Source organism: Geotrypetes seraphini, chromosome 4 (assembly GCF_902459505.1).
Source record: "Geotrypetes seraphini chromosome 4, aGeoSer1.1, whole genome shotgun sequence".
Taxonomy (NCBI): Eukaryota; Metazoa; Chordata; class Amphibia; order Gymnophiona; family Dermophiidae; genus Geotrypetes; species Geotrypetes seraphini.
In genome coordinates this window covers 53125035-53139979 of record NC_047087.1, presented here as the reverse complement: position 1 = coordinate 53139979, position 14945 = coordinate 53125035, and the positions used below count along the sequence as shown (strand labels likewise).

Here is a 14945-nt window from a genome sequence, read left to right as displayed (position 1 = left end):
TCCTTATTGCTCTTACCTCTGCCAGGAGAGTCAGTGAGCTTCATGCACTGGTTGCAGATCCACCTTTTACGGTTTTTCACCATGACAAGGTGGTTCTGCGCACACATCCAAAGTTTCTCCCCAAGGTTGTTTCTGAATTTCATCTCAACCAATCCATTGTTCTACCGGTTTTCTTTCCAAAACCTCATTCTCATTCTGGGGAACAAGCTCTGCATACTTTGGATTGTAAAAGGGCTCTTGCTTACTATCTGGAGCGTACGAAACCCCACAGATCAGTTCCCCAGCTTTTTCTGTCCTTTGATCCGAATAAATTGGGACGTCCTGTTTCTAAACGTACGTTGTCTAATTGGCTAGCAGCGTGCATTTCATTCTGTTATGCTCAGACCGGACTGACACTGGAAGGTTCTGTCACGGCCCATAGAGTCAGAGCAATGGCAGCATCTGTAGCTTTCCTCCGTTCCACTCCTATTGAGGAAATCTGCAAAGCTGCTACTTGGTCCTCAGTTCACACTTTTACATCTCATTATTGTCTGGATGCATTCTCCAGAAGGGATGGTCACTTCGGCCAATCTGTTTTACAAAATTTGTTTTCTTAATGGCCAACCTTCCCTCCATCCCTCTTTTTGTTAGCTTAGAGGTCACCCATCAGTCAAGAATATGCTGCCTGCTTGTCCTGGGATAAAGCACAGTTACTTACCGTAACAGGTGTTATCCAGGGACAGCAGGCAGATATTCTTGCGTCCCACCCACCTCCCCGGGTTGGCTTCTTAGCTGGCTTATACTAACTGAGGGACCGCGCGCCTCTGTCGGGCGGGAAGGCGCGTGCGCGGTGCGGCCGAGCTAGAACTTTCTAAAAAGTTCTTAGAGTGCAATCACTCTAAAATTGTCCGTACCGGGGCTCCGTCGGTGCCGTCACCCATCAGTCAAGAATATCTGCCTGCTGTCCCTGGATAACACCTGTTACGGTAAGTAACTGTGCTTCCTTCGCAGTGATGAGAAACTTAAGACAAGTCAGGAAATTCTTCGAAAAAAACACAATTCCAGCTTATAGTACAATCTCTAATCCTAAATCTACTAGATTACTGCAACATCCTCTATCTCCCCTGCCCTGCTACAATGACTAAACAACTACAAACAATCCAAAATACAGCTCTGAGACTCATCTACTCATTGAGAAAACACGACCATATTACAGAAGCATACATCAACTCACATTGGCTACCAATCCAAGAAAGAATACTATTTAAATTCTACTGTATGTTATTTAAAGCCTTAAATGGAGACAGCCCAACCTACCTGAACAACCACCTCAATCAGACATAGAAAAACACACACCCCATACACACCCCCCTCGATCAAAGAAATAAAACGGAAAAAAACTATACAATGGCCTCCTGGCCCCTCAAGCAGCTAAATTAGATAACCAAATCTCCAATCTACTGATAACGACACCAGACTACAAGACATTCAGAAAAGAAATAAAAACTATACTCTTCAAGAAATTCCTGAAACAGCCATAACTTCAGAAAAGAAATAAAAACTACATTCTTCAAGAAATTCCTGAAACAGCCCTAACTTCAAACTTACCGTCCTTCCCCTCTCCCTCTTCCCGCCACACAGAAACTACATAACCTACTCTTTACCTCTCTAGAAAGGACAAAAGTTCTTCCATTGTAACCCTCCGTTTTTTAATCTCTTTTGTAATCCGCCTTGAACCGCAAGGTAATGGCGGAATAGAAATCTCTAATGTAATGTGTGTAATTTCTACTTCACTGGTATAGTCCCTCACCAGTTGCATCTAGTATCCTGATCACTCTCTTCGTAGTTGCCCTCCTACTATTCTTGTTTAACTAAGGAGAGGTTCTATGTTGTCATATTTAGCGCTCACAGCTCTCAGTCCAGTAATCTCGCTCCATATCTCAGTACAGCCTGAGGTTAGATTTTTTTGGCCCATATTTCAACTCACTGCTGTTTGTTCCTCCAGTACTTCCTTTCAGCCATAATCCTCTCCCTGAGCATTCATTCGTTTCTACAGTAATGGACACATTCAGGGATTCCAACCCTCTGATCAAATCTTCTCCAGCAGGTTGTGCTGTCCGACTGGTCTTATCTGTGCTGATCTTTTTTCCAATTGCATCTCTGCTCTTTTTGACTTTCCTTACCTATCTTGGAAAGTACCACTTCTGTTCTACATTACTTTTCTTATTTGAGTCAATGAACCTAGAGCACTGACCTTTATTCACCTTATGGAAGACCTTCCAGAGCTCTCAGGGTAAACCCTAGAGGAACATTGCTGGTGAGTTCCTAACCCCCCAGTAAGCCCATTCCCTATCATACAACGACTTAAGCCATGCAGGGCTTCACATAACCTGTTTCCTTTTCATCCTTAAACATCCCACATTCCGGAATCCAACTAGACATTCTACCTAGGTCTTTATAACATCTTGCTCTCCTATGTTCCCATTCAGCTAACTGAGGTCTGGTTACATTTAACAACCTCAATCGGTGATAGCTTTACTAGATTACACTATTTGCCTTTTACTCTTACTGAGCACACTTTTGTACCAATTACTAGTACACCAATTTCCTTCTCTTTCAATTACTCTATACATATTCATATCAGATGGTATGTCCGAGTTCATTCAGTGCACCATTTATTCTTTATTTAGAGACCAACTCTCCCTCAATTCCTTTCAGTTAAGTTAAGGAGTCCCATCTGTGAATATTCTGCCTGATTGTCCTGGGATAAAGCACAGTTACTTACCTGTAACAGGTGTATCCAGGGACAGCAGGCAGATATTCTCACATCTTGCACATCTCCCCTAGTTGGCTTCTTCACTTGGGCATAGAACTGATGATCTTGCGAGCCGGTGTCTGGCGGTATGAGCAGTCGCGAAGCCTTGTTGAAGTTTAAAATGACAGTACACTTTTCACTGTCTGTGCCGGGCTCCATGGATGAGAATATCTGGCTGTTTCAGGTAAGTAACTGTTTTTTTAGTAACAGGTGCTACATTTTTAATCCTGTAATATCAGATTATATAAAACATATCATGGATTTTAGTCAACACGAATTTTCATCTGAAAAGATAGTTTGCAGTCAAATGAAACTATAAATCACTGAAAGATGCATGTAATACAAGATACCGGGCCTGATCCTAGTATGGCAGTCTGTCCTAGTATGGCAGCTCTTATGTTGTTACCGGTTTTTTCCCTATAACATAAGTTCATAAAATTAAAACACTGTATGAAAATTCTAATACTTATGTTAAAGAAATATGTTATTTGGGAGCTTTTTTTAACCTCTCCCCAATGAAAGAATCATCTCTTTGAAAATCTGGACTTGTCTTTTTTTGGAGTATTTGGCATTCATTTATAGGTCAACAACCCTAATAAAGATAGGCATATGCTGGAACAAGCCGGTCTTAATTGTTTTATGTTTTCGTAAATTTTTAGAGACTAAAAGACCTCAAGTGCTCGCAGTTACTTGCCATTAGATTGCCATTAGAACTTGTCTTAGTAAGTGACCTAAATGCGAGCTATCACTGATCAAAACGTCTCTTTTTGACTTTTTTTGTTTTTATGAATCTGAAATATTAAATTAATAATTGTGTGAAATCTTAGTTTTTAAATAAATCACCCCTGTGTGTACATTTAAGAAATCTTAAATGTACACAAAGAGGTGATTTATTTAAAGACTTGTTTTGATGGCTCCTGGAATGGAAATTAAAATATTTTCTTAATATTTCACATGTGTGGGCACCAAGTTATCAAGTTCAAATAGCGTCATTCATTTCTTAATAAATATCAATAGTTGGGGAAACAGTGGTGTAGAATTTGGTCACAAAAGGTTTTCTCAAAAACTCATAGGAGAGAAACGTGTATTTACCAAAGTTAAGGGGTCCCTTTTACTAAAGTTCATGAAACCCTAACATGCAGTTAGCACATAAAGCACAGTTACTTACCATAACAGGTATTATCCAGGGATGGCAGGCAGCTATTCTCACATATGAGTGATGTCACCGACGGAGCCTCGATGCAGAAGCCTCACAAGCAGACTTGCTTGAAGAAACTAGAAGTTTCGAGTCAGCCGCACCACGCATGCGCGAGTGCCTTCCCGCCCAGCACAGGGCACATCTTAGTTCAGATAGCTAGCAGAGAAGCCATCCAGGGGAGGTGGGTGGGTTGTGAGAATAGCTGCCTGCTGTCCCTGGATAACACCTGTTACAGTAAGTAACTGTGCTTTATCCCAGGACAAGCAGGCACATATGGGTGACCTCCAAGCTAACCAGAATGGGATGGTGGGAGTGTTGGCAATTTAAGAGAATAAGTTTTGTAATACTCTGGCCAAAATGGCCATCCCGTCTGGAGAAAACATCCAGATAATAGTGAGAAGTGAAAGTATGAACCGAGGACCAAGTAGCAGCCTTGCAAATTTCCTCAGTAGGTGTAGATCTGAGGAAAGCTACTGAAGATGCCATTGCTCTGACATTATGGGCTGTGACTCTACCATGTAGTTGTAATCCAGCCTGGGCATAGCAGAAGGAAATACAAGCAGCCATCCAGTTGGAGATGATACGCTTAGAGATAGGATGTCCCAACTTGTTTGGATCGAAGGAAACAAAAAGTTGAGGAGCAGTTCTTTGAGGTTTGATGCATTCCAAATAAAAGGCTAAAGCACGTTTACAGTCCAGAGTATGAGGAGCTGATTCTTCAAGATGAGAATGAGGCTTTGGAAAAAATACTGGAAGAGTAATGACTTGGTTGAAATGAAATTCTGATATCACCTTAGGGAGGAATTTAGGATGAGTACGGAGGAACACCTTGTCATGATGAAAGACAGTAAAAGGTGGATCAGCAACAAAAGCTTGCAGCTCACTGACTCTTCGAGTAGAAGTGAGGGCAATGAGAAACACTACTTTCCAAGTGAGATACTTCCAATGAGCCGAAGACATTGGTTCAAATGGAGGCTTCATCAATTGAGCAAGAACAACATTGAGGTCCCAAACCACAGGAGGCGGTTTGAGAGGAGGTTTGAAATTGAAAAGTCCTTTCATGAATCTAGAAACCACCGGATGAGCAGAGAGGGGTGTCCCTTCAATAGGCTGATGGAAAGCCGCAATTGCACTGAGATGGACTCAGATCGATGTAGATTTGAGACCAGAAGTGGATAAGTGCAAAAGGTAATCCAAAACAGAAGGTAAGGAGGAATGTTGAGGCTCCTTATCATGAGAAAAACACCATTTAGAAAATCTAGTCCATTTTTGATGATAGCATTGTCTAGTGGTAGGCTTCCTAGAAGCCTCTAAAATGTCTGACAGGTTGAGAAAACTGAAGAGGAGTCATGTTGAGAGGTACCAAGCTGTCGGGTGTAGAGACTGCAGGTTGGCATGAAGCAGAGATCCCTGACTCTGTGTAGGCAGAGATGGAAAAACTGGTAGAAAGTATGGCTCCCTGCTGCTGAGTTGAAGTAGAAGGGAGTACCAAGGTTTTCTTGGCCACTAAGGAACAATCAGAATCATGGTAGCATGATCGTTCTTCAACTTGACCAGAGTCTTGAGAATGAGAGGGAATGGAGGGAATGCATACAGGAAGAGATTCATCCATTCCAGAAGAAAAGCATCTGCCTCGAGGCGATGAGGATAATATATCCTGGAGCAGATCTAAGGCAGTTTGTGGTTGTGGGCAGCTGCAAAGAGATCTATCTGAGGCGTTCCCCACTGAAAAAATGTGATGAAGAGGCGAGGAATGGAGTGTCCATTCGTGAGGTTGCGGAAGACGTCTCATGTTGTCCACCAAGCAATTTTTCGTCCCTTGGATATAGACAACTTTGAGGAAGGTGTTGTGGCGGATTGCCCAGTCCCAAACCTTCAGAGCTTCTTGACAAAGGGAGGAAGATCCCGTCCCTCCCTGTTTGTTGACATAATACATGGCGACTTGGTTGTCCGTCTGAATGAGGACTACCTGGTCGTGGAGAAGATGTTGAGAAGCGTTGAGAGCCTTAAAAATCGCTCTGAGTTCCAACAGATTGATGTGACATTGATGATTGTACTGGTCCAGTGGCCGTGTGTACAGAGACCATCGAGATGAGCGCCCCAAGCGTAGGTCGAATAATCTGTCTTAACCTTCTGATGGGGGGGGGGGGGCGTTTGAAACAGCAAGCCTCTGGAGAGATTGGAAGAGAGCATCCACCAACAGAGAGACTGCTTTAATGAAAGAGTGACTGTTGTGTTGAGAAAATGGGTCGCAAACCTGCGTCCACTGAGATGCTAGGGTCCACTGAGGAATTCTGAGGTGAAGTCTGGCAAAAGGAGTCATGTGTACTATGGAGGCCATGTGACCCAGTAGTACCATCATGTGTCTCGCTGAGATTGAAGAGCAGGAAGACACTGCATGACAAAGTTGAAGGAGAGCTTCCAGACGTTGTTGCGGAAGGAATGCTCTGAGTTCGATAGTGTCCAGAACAGCTCCGATGAATTGTATTCTTAGAGGGTTGAAGTTGGGATTTGGGAAAATTGATTTCGAATCCCAAACTTTGTAGGAACCACGTAGTCCGTTGGGTCGCTACAATAACCCCTTGAGATGTTGAATCTTTGATGAGCCAGTCATCCAGGTAGGGAAATACTGGCAGACCATGGTTTCTGAGAGCTGCGGCTACCACTACCAGGCACTTGGCGAACACTCTGGGAGATGAAGCCAGGCCAAAGGGCAGCACTCTGTTTGATAATGCAGATTCCCCACCTGAAATCTGAGATATTGCCAGGAGGCCGGATGAATAGGAATATGAGTATAAGCCTCCTTGAGATCCAGAGAGCATAACCAGTTGTTCTGATGTAGGAGGGAATAAAGGGATGCCAGGGATAACATGCAAAATTTTTCTTTGACTAAAAATTTGTTGAGAGCCCTGAGATCCAGAATGGGTCGCAGATCGTCTGTCTTCTTCGGAACAAGGAAATAACGGGAGTATAACCCCCCTGTTCTGCTGTTCCAAAGGAACTAGTTTGATGGCATGAAGACGAAGCTGAGCTTGAACTTCCTGAAGAAGAAGGGCGGTCTGGGATGGACTGGAAGGATACTCTCTTGGAGGGAGCTCTGGTGGAACCTGAGTGAAATGAAAAGAGTATCCTTCCCTGATGATTGACAGCACCCAGAGGTCGGATGTTGTTGTCTCCCATCGGTGATAAAAATGATAGACGACCTCCGATAGGGGGAAGATAATTCAGAGACAGAACGGTGAAGGTTATGCTCTGTTTTAAACAGTCAAAAAGGCTGCGTAGCCTTAGGTGCAGCAGAAGGTTGAGATTTCTGTTGCTTCTGATTCTGCTGTTTTTTGGGAGGAAGGCGAGTGCAAGGTGCCATCCTCGGAGCAAAACGCCTCTGCTAAATAGGAGGAGGGCGTGCAGGCTTGGCAGGAGCTGGCTTTGACTTAGGTCTGACAATAGAAGCAAAGGATTTTTCATGCTCAGACAATTTCTTGGTGGCTGCCTCAATAGATTCTTCGAAGAGGTCATTGCCTGCACAAGGAATATTAGCCAAGCGGTCCTGAAGATTAGGATCCATGTCAATGGTACGAAGCCAGGCAAGGCTACAGAATAAGCAGCCGCCCGGGCAGACAACTCAAAGGCATCATAAGACTGAAGTAGATGTAATCTGAGTTGTGATAGAGAAGCGATGACTTCTTGAAATGCAAAGTGCTTTTTGAGTATCTAAATAACTAAGAAATTTAGGCAAAAGAGCAATGAGGAACTCAAAATAAGTGACAAAATGGAAATTGTAATTGAGGACTTTAGAGGACATCATGGCATTTTGATAGATGCGACATCCAAATTTGTCCATAGTTTTTCCTTCTCTTACAGGAGGAACGGTAGCATAAACCTTGGAAGGATGGGATCTTTTCAAGAAAGACTCCACAAGTAGGGGTTGGTGAGATAACTTTGAATTCTCAAATCCTTTACAATAGAGAGTTTTATATCTGGAGTCTAATTTACCTGGAACAGCTGGAATTGCATAAGGAGTCTCCAGGCATCTGGTAAAAGTTTGAGACAAAAGCTTGTGAAGAGGAAGCTTAAGTGACTCTGCCGGAGGTTGAGGAAGATGCATGACTTCGAGATACTCCATAGAGTATTTGGAACCAGCATCCAATTGAAGGTCCAAGTCAACAGCCATCTGACGAAGAAAAGAGGAGAAAGATAGCTGATCTGGTAATGCCTTGCCTCGAGAAGAACTCTAGGTCGTCAAAGCAGCCTGGGTCGAAGATGAAGCTTCGGCTGAAAAAAAGGCATCAGAAGAATAGGGAGACTTGGACAAAGCAATCGGAATCGCTAGGTCCTCGAGGTTTGGAAGTGGAGACCTCGATCGAGGAGTCGGTGGTCTAGTAGAAATAGTTGAAGAAGGACGCTCTTTAGAAGAAGAACTATGCCTGTTAGGATGCTTCAATGAAGGTCTCGATCGTCGATGAGAGCTGTGCTTGGAAGCAGATCTCGAAGATTGAGGAGACTTCGCCCCGGAGAGAGAAACAGCCGATGCCACCAAAGAATGGATAGGACTGAGGCTGTGGATCAAAGCTCCAGAGGCTTGATGGAGGAACCTCGATGCATTCCCAAAGACTCTGCTCCTTGTATGGAGTGTGAGGATTCCTGCCAAGGCACTTGCAAAGAATCTGCTCCTTGTTTTACGTGCTTAGATGCCAGACCAGACACTCGTAGAAACTCTGCTCCCTGCATAGAGTGTGTAGACTCAGACTGAGACATAGGAAGAGGCTTGACCTCGCGGGAGTCTGCAGAATGCCAAGGCTGGATTAGAGTAGCTAGCTTCGGTCCCATTTTGGTGAGGAACTGAACAAATTGCTGCTCTAACATGGTCTGGAAAGAAGCCGGCAAGGATGGATCCACATCTGAAACCGGACCACCTGCCTTGGCTGGAGGTTCCACCGAGACAGTGGAAATGTGCTTCGACTTAGAAGTTTTAGGCACCTTAAGCACCACCGGTGGAACTGTCTGCTGAGCTATCTGACCTGAGGATATAGGGGAAGATACAGCAGACGTCGTCGAAGAAAGAGCCGCTGCAAACGAGGATGGTCTGATGAGGCTCGAGGTCGAAGCAGTGGAGGCAGGAGGGCCCTCGGTCGAAGGCGAGACCGAGGTCGGTTTCGGAGTCGAGGAAGTGGTTGAATCCATCTGGAAGAGCTCCTCCACTGAAAGTAGACGATGTTTAAGGGCTCGAGGTTGAAGAGTAGCACAGCGCTCACACGACTTCGGGTGATGTTGTGGCCCAAGGCACTTGAGGCACCTGATAAGTGGGTCCGTGAAAGAAATCGCATGCTGGCACTGGCTACACTTCTTGAAGCCTGTAGCTGGCTGGGACATAGAAGGAAAAACAGCCGCTGCAAGGTCGAAGCCCCTGGGCTGCGGCCGAGCGGCCTGCCCCGGCAGCCGAACGGAGGAAATTTTAAAAAATTAATTTTATTTTTTTTAAAGCTAGAAATAAAATAAATAAGTAAGTATAGCGATTTATGAAGAAAAATAACACAAACCGCGGTGAGAGAAGGCACGAAGTAAGTAAGTTAAACGCAGAGTCAAAGGGACTTCTCGGCTCCACGGAAAACTGAGAACTGAGGAGACGCGCCCTGTGCTGAGCGGGAAGGCACTCGCACATGCGCGGTGCGGCTTACTCAAAACTTCTAATTTCTTCAAGCTAGTCTGCTTGTGAGGCTTCCGCATCAAGGCTCCGTTGGTAATGTCACCCATATGTGAAAATAGGCTGCCTGCTTGTCCTGGGATAAAGAGCTTACTGCAAAATGTTTTAAAGTGCTTTGTGTTAATTTCTCTGTCACACACATTAACTGTATAACTATTTTATAAAATTTATTTTTGGTGAGGGCATGTCATGGTCTGAAAGCCATGGTTCCTGCACATCTGGCAAGCGTCTTATGATTAGTGCATACTAAACAAATAATGCAGTGTTAACGTGGAAGCACCTAATGCCTCTAAATAGGGGTGGTAAGTACTTGCCAGTTAGCTCCAGCAATTATCCTGCACACTAATGGGCTTAGTGTTCTTATGTTAATGCATGAAAAAATCCGACATTAAAACTAATGCCAGATGTCATGCACTGTAATAAATGGACCCTAAATTAGATAAGATTTTGAGATTTGGTAGTTTGGCTTCCTACATGTTACTTTGGCCAGAATTACTTTTCTGTTCTACAGTTCTGTTAAATGGTTATACAGCAAGACATTTTCCCATTGTTGACATAATTGGTAAATCACAGTATCTTGACATAATCTGTAACTGCATAACACCACTTACATGATATCTGGGGATAAGAGCTTCATAAAGCAAGTTGATGTTGAAAACTGTATAGCTTTTAAATTAATCATATTTTAAACTTTGTTTTACTTTCCATTACAGCTGTTTCTTTACTGCACCAGCGTCCAGCCAAACCAAAAGCTTTGCTCAGCTAAGAAACTACATTCTGATTTGTACTGAATTATGTGAAGCGTTGTTAGTCTTCAACCAGCCCAGCCAAGTGTGAAAATTTTTGTTTTCTAGCATATACTGCAGCGGGGAAACCACATTGTATGGATGTTTATGTTCTAATGTACATTCCTGTAGAAGCATTTTAAATCTGGGGAGACGTTTCCATCTTATTAAAAAGAAAATAAACTTTCTTAAAAGTGAGTGTTGTGTAGATTCACAGGTCCCATAAGTTAGCGCTTCAAGGGACTTACACAGTGACAGAATAAAGTACTTGTTTTACACATCTATTGATTCTGATTGCTTTGTGTCTCTTTGTTCTTGTTCTGGGAGAGTTTATTTTCATCCTCATTGGGTCTCGCTGGTTATCCAAAGTTAATAGAAAAATAAGTTGGGAGCTTAATATATTCTCACAGATGATAAATATAGGCTATGAATTGATATGTTTGTACTGTCTCAAATGAGGTGGGGGGGGAGAAGGAGTTAATCCTAATCATTTTTTGTTTCAGGTCATTTTGAGTGCATTTTGATCTTGTTTGCTCACCTAAACTTTTAGTAGTTCAGAATATTATTAAAAATGTCATTATCTTAACTTTCATTCTAGAGCATAGCTTTATAGTTTGTCCTATGAATTCCCAGTATGTTGAAATACTTGGTAAAACCTTAAGCTGCATTCATTTTGTGAGTGTTTAATTTGGAAATAAAATGGGATTGCAGTGAGGCTAATTTGTCAGGCTAATTTATTCTGTCAAAGCTTAAAAGCTTTGCATATAAAACATTTTGCTTTTTTCAGTGAAGTCATGAAGCTGAGTTTGTTTTTGTTTTTTGTGGCCTAAGGCTGATGCAAGCATCACTGCAAAAAGGAAATTGATTTAAGATCACATTTTTCAAACATCATTGGAACAGCGGTGCTAACTGGAGACTTGTCTGTTTTTTTGTTCTTTTGCTTCCTGTTTGAGTTTTATTTCTATTTTTCATATTTTCTTAGGTTGCTTGTTAATGAATGAGAAATGTAGAATTTTTTTCTGATCTCGGAACATAAAATTATATAAGCTATGTTAATCAGATTTTCTATTCTGCTTTAACCTATTCAGTTCAAGGTCGGATTACATTACAAGAGGTTGGATCAGTTACCCAGGAAGTTCCAGTGGGCAGTTTGATATGAACATTCAATAGATTTGCTAGTATAGGTAGATCAGAACAGTTATTAGGTCATAGAAATACATAGTTACAAGGTCATTGATTGTTATGTCCCAGGAGTTGCATTAGACCAGTTTAGAAATGGGCTTTTCCAATTACCATTTGTTACTTCAGGTTTGGCTCCCTGTTTTGGTATAGAAATTCTTTTCAAAATTTTCTGAACCTGATAGTGGTCACAAGATCATAGTGTAAATGGTAGCTCTATTGTGACAGACTCTTTAGTCCTGAAGCTGTGAGTAGTTAATCCCTTTTTACAAGAATTCTTGTAGAAAGCCTCGTTGGCATTTTTTTGTTCCGCCTCCCATCCCTCTGGGCTATCTTCCAGTTCAGCGAGATGGTAGGAGTGATTCATTTCTGCTCATGTTTATTTTTCAATTAGTTTTGTTTTTTTTACCGTTTGGGAGGCTTTTTGGTGTTGCAGAGGATCCTAATCTTGGGACATCTATGGCTGCGGAAAAGCGCAGACTCTGTAGTTGAGGGTCTGCTTCCAAGGGGCACCTCACATGACACATTACCCTTGGCCTTCAGCTTTAGGGGCCCCCCAAAGGCTGACATGTTCCCCCTTCTCTCAACAGGCATCCCCCTGACTTCCCGCTCTCACTTTAAAAACGAATTAAGGCCTGCAGAGGATCACCGATGCTGTAGTGATTCTAGCAGGCTGCATGTTCCCTCTGACATGGTCCTGCCCCTCCTCTGACATCCTGTTTCCATCTGAGACAGACTGCAGCAGAGGGAATGTGCAGGCTACTAGAATTGCTACAGCACTGACGATCCTCAGCAGGCCATAATTAAATTTTAAAGTGAAGGCCAGGGGGACGACAGATGACAGTGGAGAGAAGGGAGAGGCCTTTGGGGGGGGGTCCCCCTGGTGTAGCTATTAGAAGTACACTGAGGGAAGTAGGGGGTCCAAAGAGAGGGGCATATGCCAGACTAGGGGGTGGGGAGGTGAAGGGAATGAAATAATGGAAGAAAGAGAGAGAGATAGTGGACAATGGGATGGAGGGAGGGAAAATAAAGAGAGAAGTTGTACCTAAGGGGTGGTGTGGAAGGAGGGGGGATAGAGATACCGAATAGGAGGTTAGTTGGGAAGAGAAAGGGAGAAATGGTGAACCCTGGGGTGGTGGGGCAGGAGGAAGAGATGTTAGATGAAAGAGTAGTTGAGAAAAGGAGAGATGGTGGGATCCATTGCTGCAGCTGCTCTTAAACTCTTCGGGCTACCGGCAGTGTAAGTGAAGTAAACATGTCTTCTGTGGCTGGAAGCTTTCCCTCTGCTACTGCTTCTTGGCCTCGCTTAGACATGAAGCAGTAGCAGAAGGAAAGCTGGGCTGCTAAAAGAAGTGTGTTTACTTCACTCATGCTGCTGGCGGCCCAAAGAGCAGCTACCTATCGGATCCCATGGAGGAGAGGAGCACGGGGGGGGGGGGGGGAGGTGTCATTACAGAAATGCAGGACTGTGGGAATGGAGATGATAAAAATGAAAGATTCCAGGGAAGGGGAGGACAGAGATGCCAGACCATGGTAGAAATGAGGAGGGAAGAGAAGAAGAGATACCAGACCACAAGAAGGGAGAAAGGGAAGGAGAGAAATGTCAGACTGAGGAGGAAGAGAAGGACACAGGAATGCGAGACCACAAAGGGGATAGGTTTGAGAAGGAAACAAAAAATTGGCATTTGTGAAATACAAAAAAACTTTGAAGCACAGAACAGAATACCAGATGAAATTGAAAGAAACCAAGAGAGAGAGATGTCTGGTGAAAGTGCAAGCAGAAGAGCAAATGTTTAGAAATGTAAAAAAGGGTGACACAATTTTTTTCTGGTATATTAGTGAAAGGAGGAAGGCAAAAATGAATTGAGACTGAAAGAAGGTTTAAACCACTATTTGATGAGGAAAAAACTAACCTGCTAAACAAATACTACTCTTAAGAAAATCCTGAAGAAGGACCGCAATTGGTTGGCAATATTATGCATAAGAATGGAGTGGACACAGCACCATTCATGGAAGAAAGCATTAATAACTTGAAAAATTGAAGGTGGATGGCATCTATCCCAGAATTTTGAGTGAGCTCAGAGGTTTCTGGTAGGTCCTCTAAAAGATTTGTTCAATAACTCTGTAGAGACAGGAGAGAATCCGCACAATTGGAAAAGAGCAGATGTGGTCTCTCTACACAAAAGTGGTTTTAAAGATAAAGTGGGAAACTACAAGCCAGCAAGCCTCACTTCGGTTGTTGGAAAAATATCAAATATGTAATAAACTTGGAAGTGTTGCTGAAGGAAAAGATAGAGTGAATTACTTAGAATACAACGGGTTACAAGATCTGAGACAACATGACTTTACTAAAGGTAAATTGGATCGAGGTTGTACGCTAGATGTAATGTACTTAGGTCTCAGCAAAGCCTTTGACATAGGTTACTCATAGGAGGCTCTTGAATAAACTTGACAGGCAGAATTTAGGACCTAAAGTGGTGAACTGAATTAGAAACTGGTTGATGGACACAAGCCAAAGGGTGGTGGTTAATGGAATTCACTCGGAGGAAGGAAATGTGAGTAGTGGAGTGTCACAAGGATCATTGTTGGATCCGATTCCGTTCAATATTTTTGTGAGCAACATTGCTGAAGGGTTAGAAGGTAAGGTTTGCCTTTTTGCAGATAGTACCATGATTTGTAACAGAGTGGACACCCTGGATGGAGTGGAAAACATGGAAAAGGATCTGTAAAAGTTAGAAGTGGTCTAATATTTGGCAACTAAAATGCAATGCAAAGAAGTACGGAGTGATGCACTTGTGGAGTAGAAATCTGAGGGAGGTGAGAGGCTGATATGCACGGATGGGGAGAGTGGCCTTGGGTTGATAGTGTCTGAGGATCTGAAGGCTACGAAACAGTGCAACAAAGCAGCAGTGGCTGTAGCCAGAAGAATGCTGGGCTGTATAGAAAGAGACAACCAGCAGAAGAAAAGAGGTGGTGTTGCCCCTGTACAGGTTGTTGGTGAGGCCCCACCTGGAGTACTGTGTTTAGTTTTGGAGGTCATATCTGGCTGAGGATGTAAAAAGACTTGAAGCAGTCCAGAGAAAAGCAACAAAAATGGTATGGGGCTTGCACCAAAAGATGTAAGAAGAGATTAGAAGACTTGAATAAGTAGAGGAGAGACAGGGGAGATATGGCATGGATATTTAAATACTTGAAAGGTATTAATATAGAAACACACATTTTCCAGAGAAAAGAAAATGGTAAATCTAGAGGGCATGAATTGAGGTTATGGAGTGGCAGACTTAGGAG

General features: G+C 43.1%; 1 protein-coding gene across 1 annotated transcript in view; it reads left to right on the top strand.

Moving 5' to 3' along the window:
- The window catches only part of LOC117359040 (nuclear receptor coactivator 5-like), a 149525-nt gene extending 138763 nt beyond the window's left edge, over window positions 1–10762 (top strand). Inside the window, exon 12 of the mRNA XM_033941143.1 lies at window positions 10407–10762. Coding sequence (XP_033797034.1) covers window positions 10407–10459 — 53 coding nt within the window. The 3' untranslated portion in view covers window positions 10460–10762. The remainder of the gene's footprint in view (window positions 1–10406) is intronic.
- The last annotated feature ends 4183 nt before the right edge of the window (window positions 10763–14945 follow it).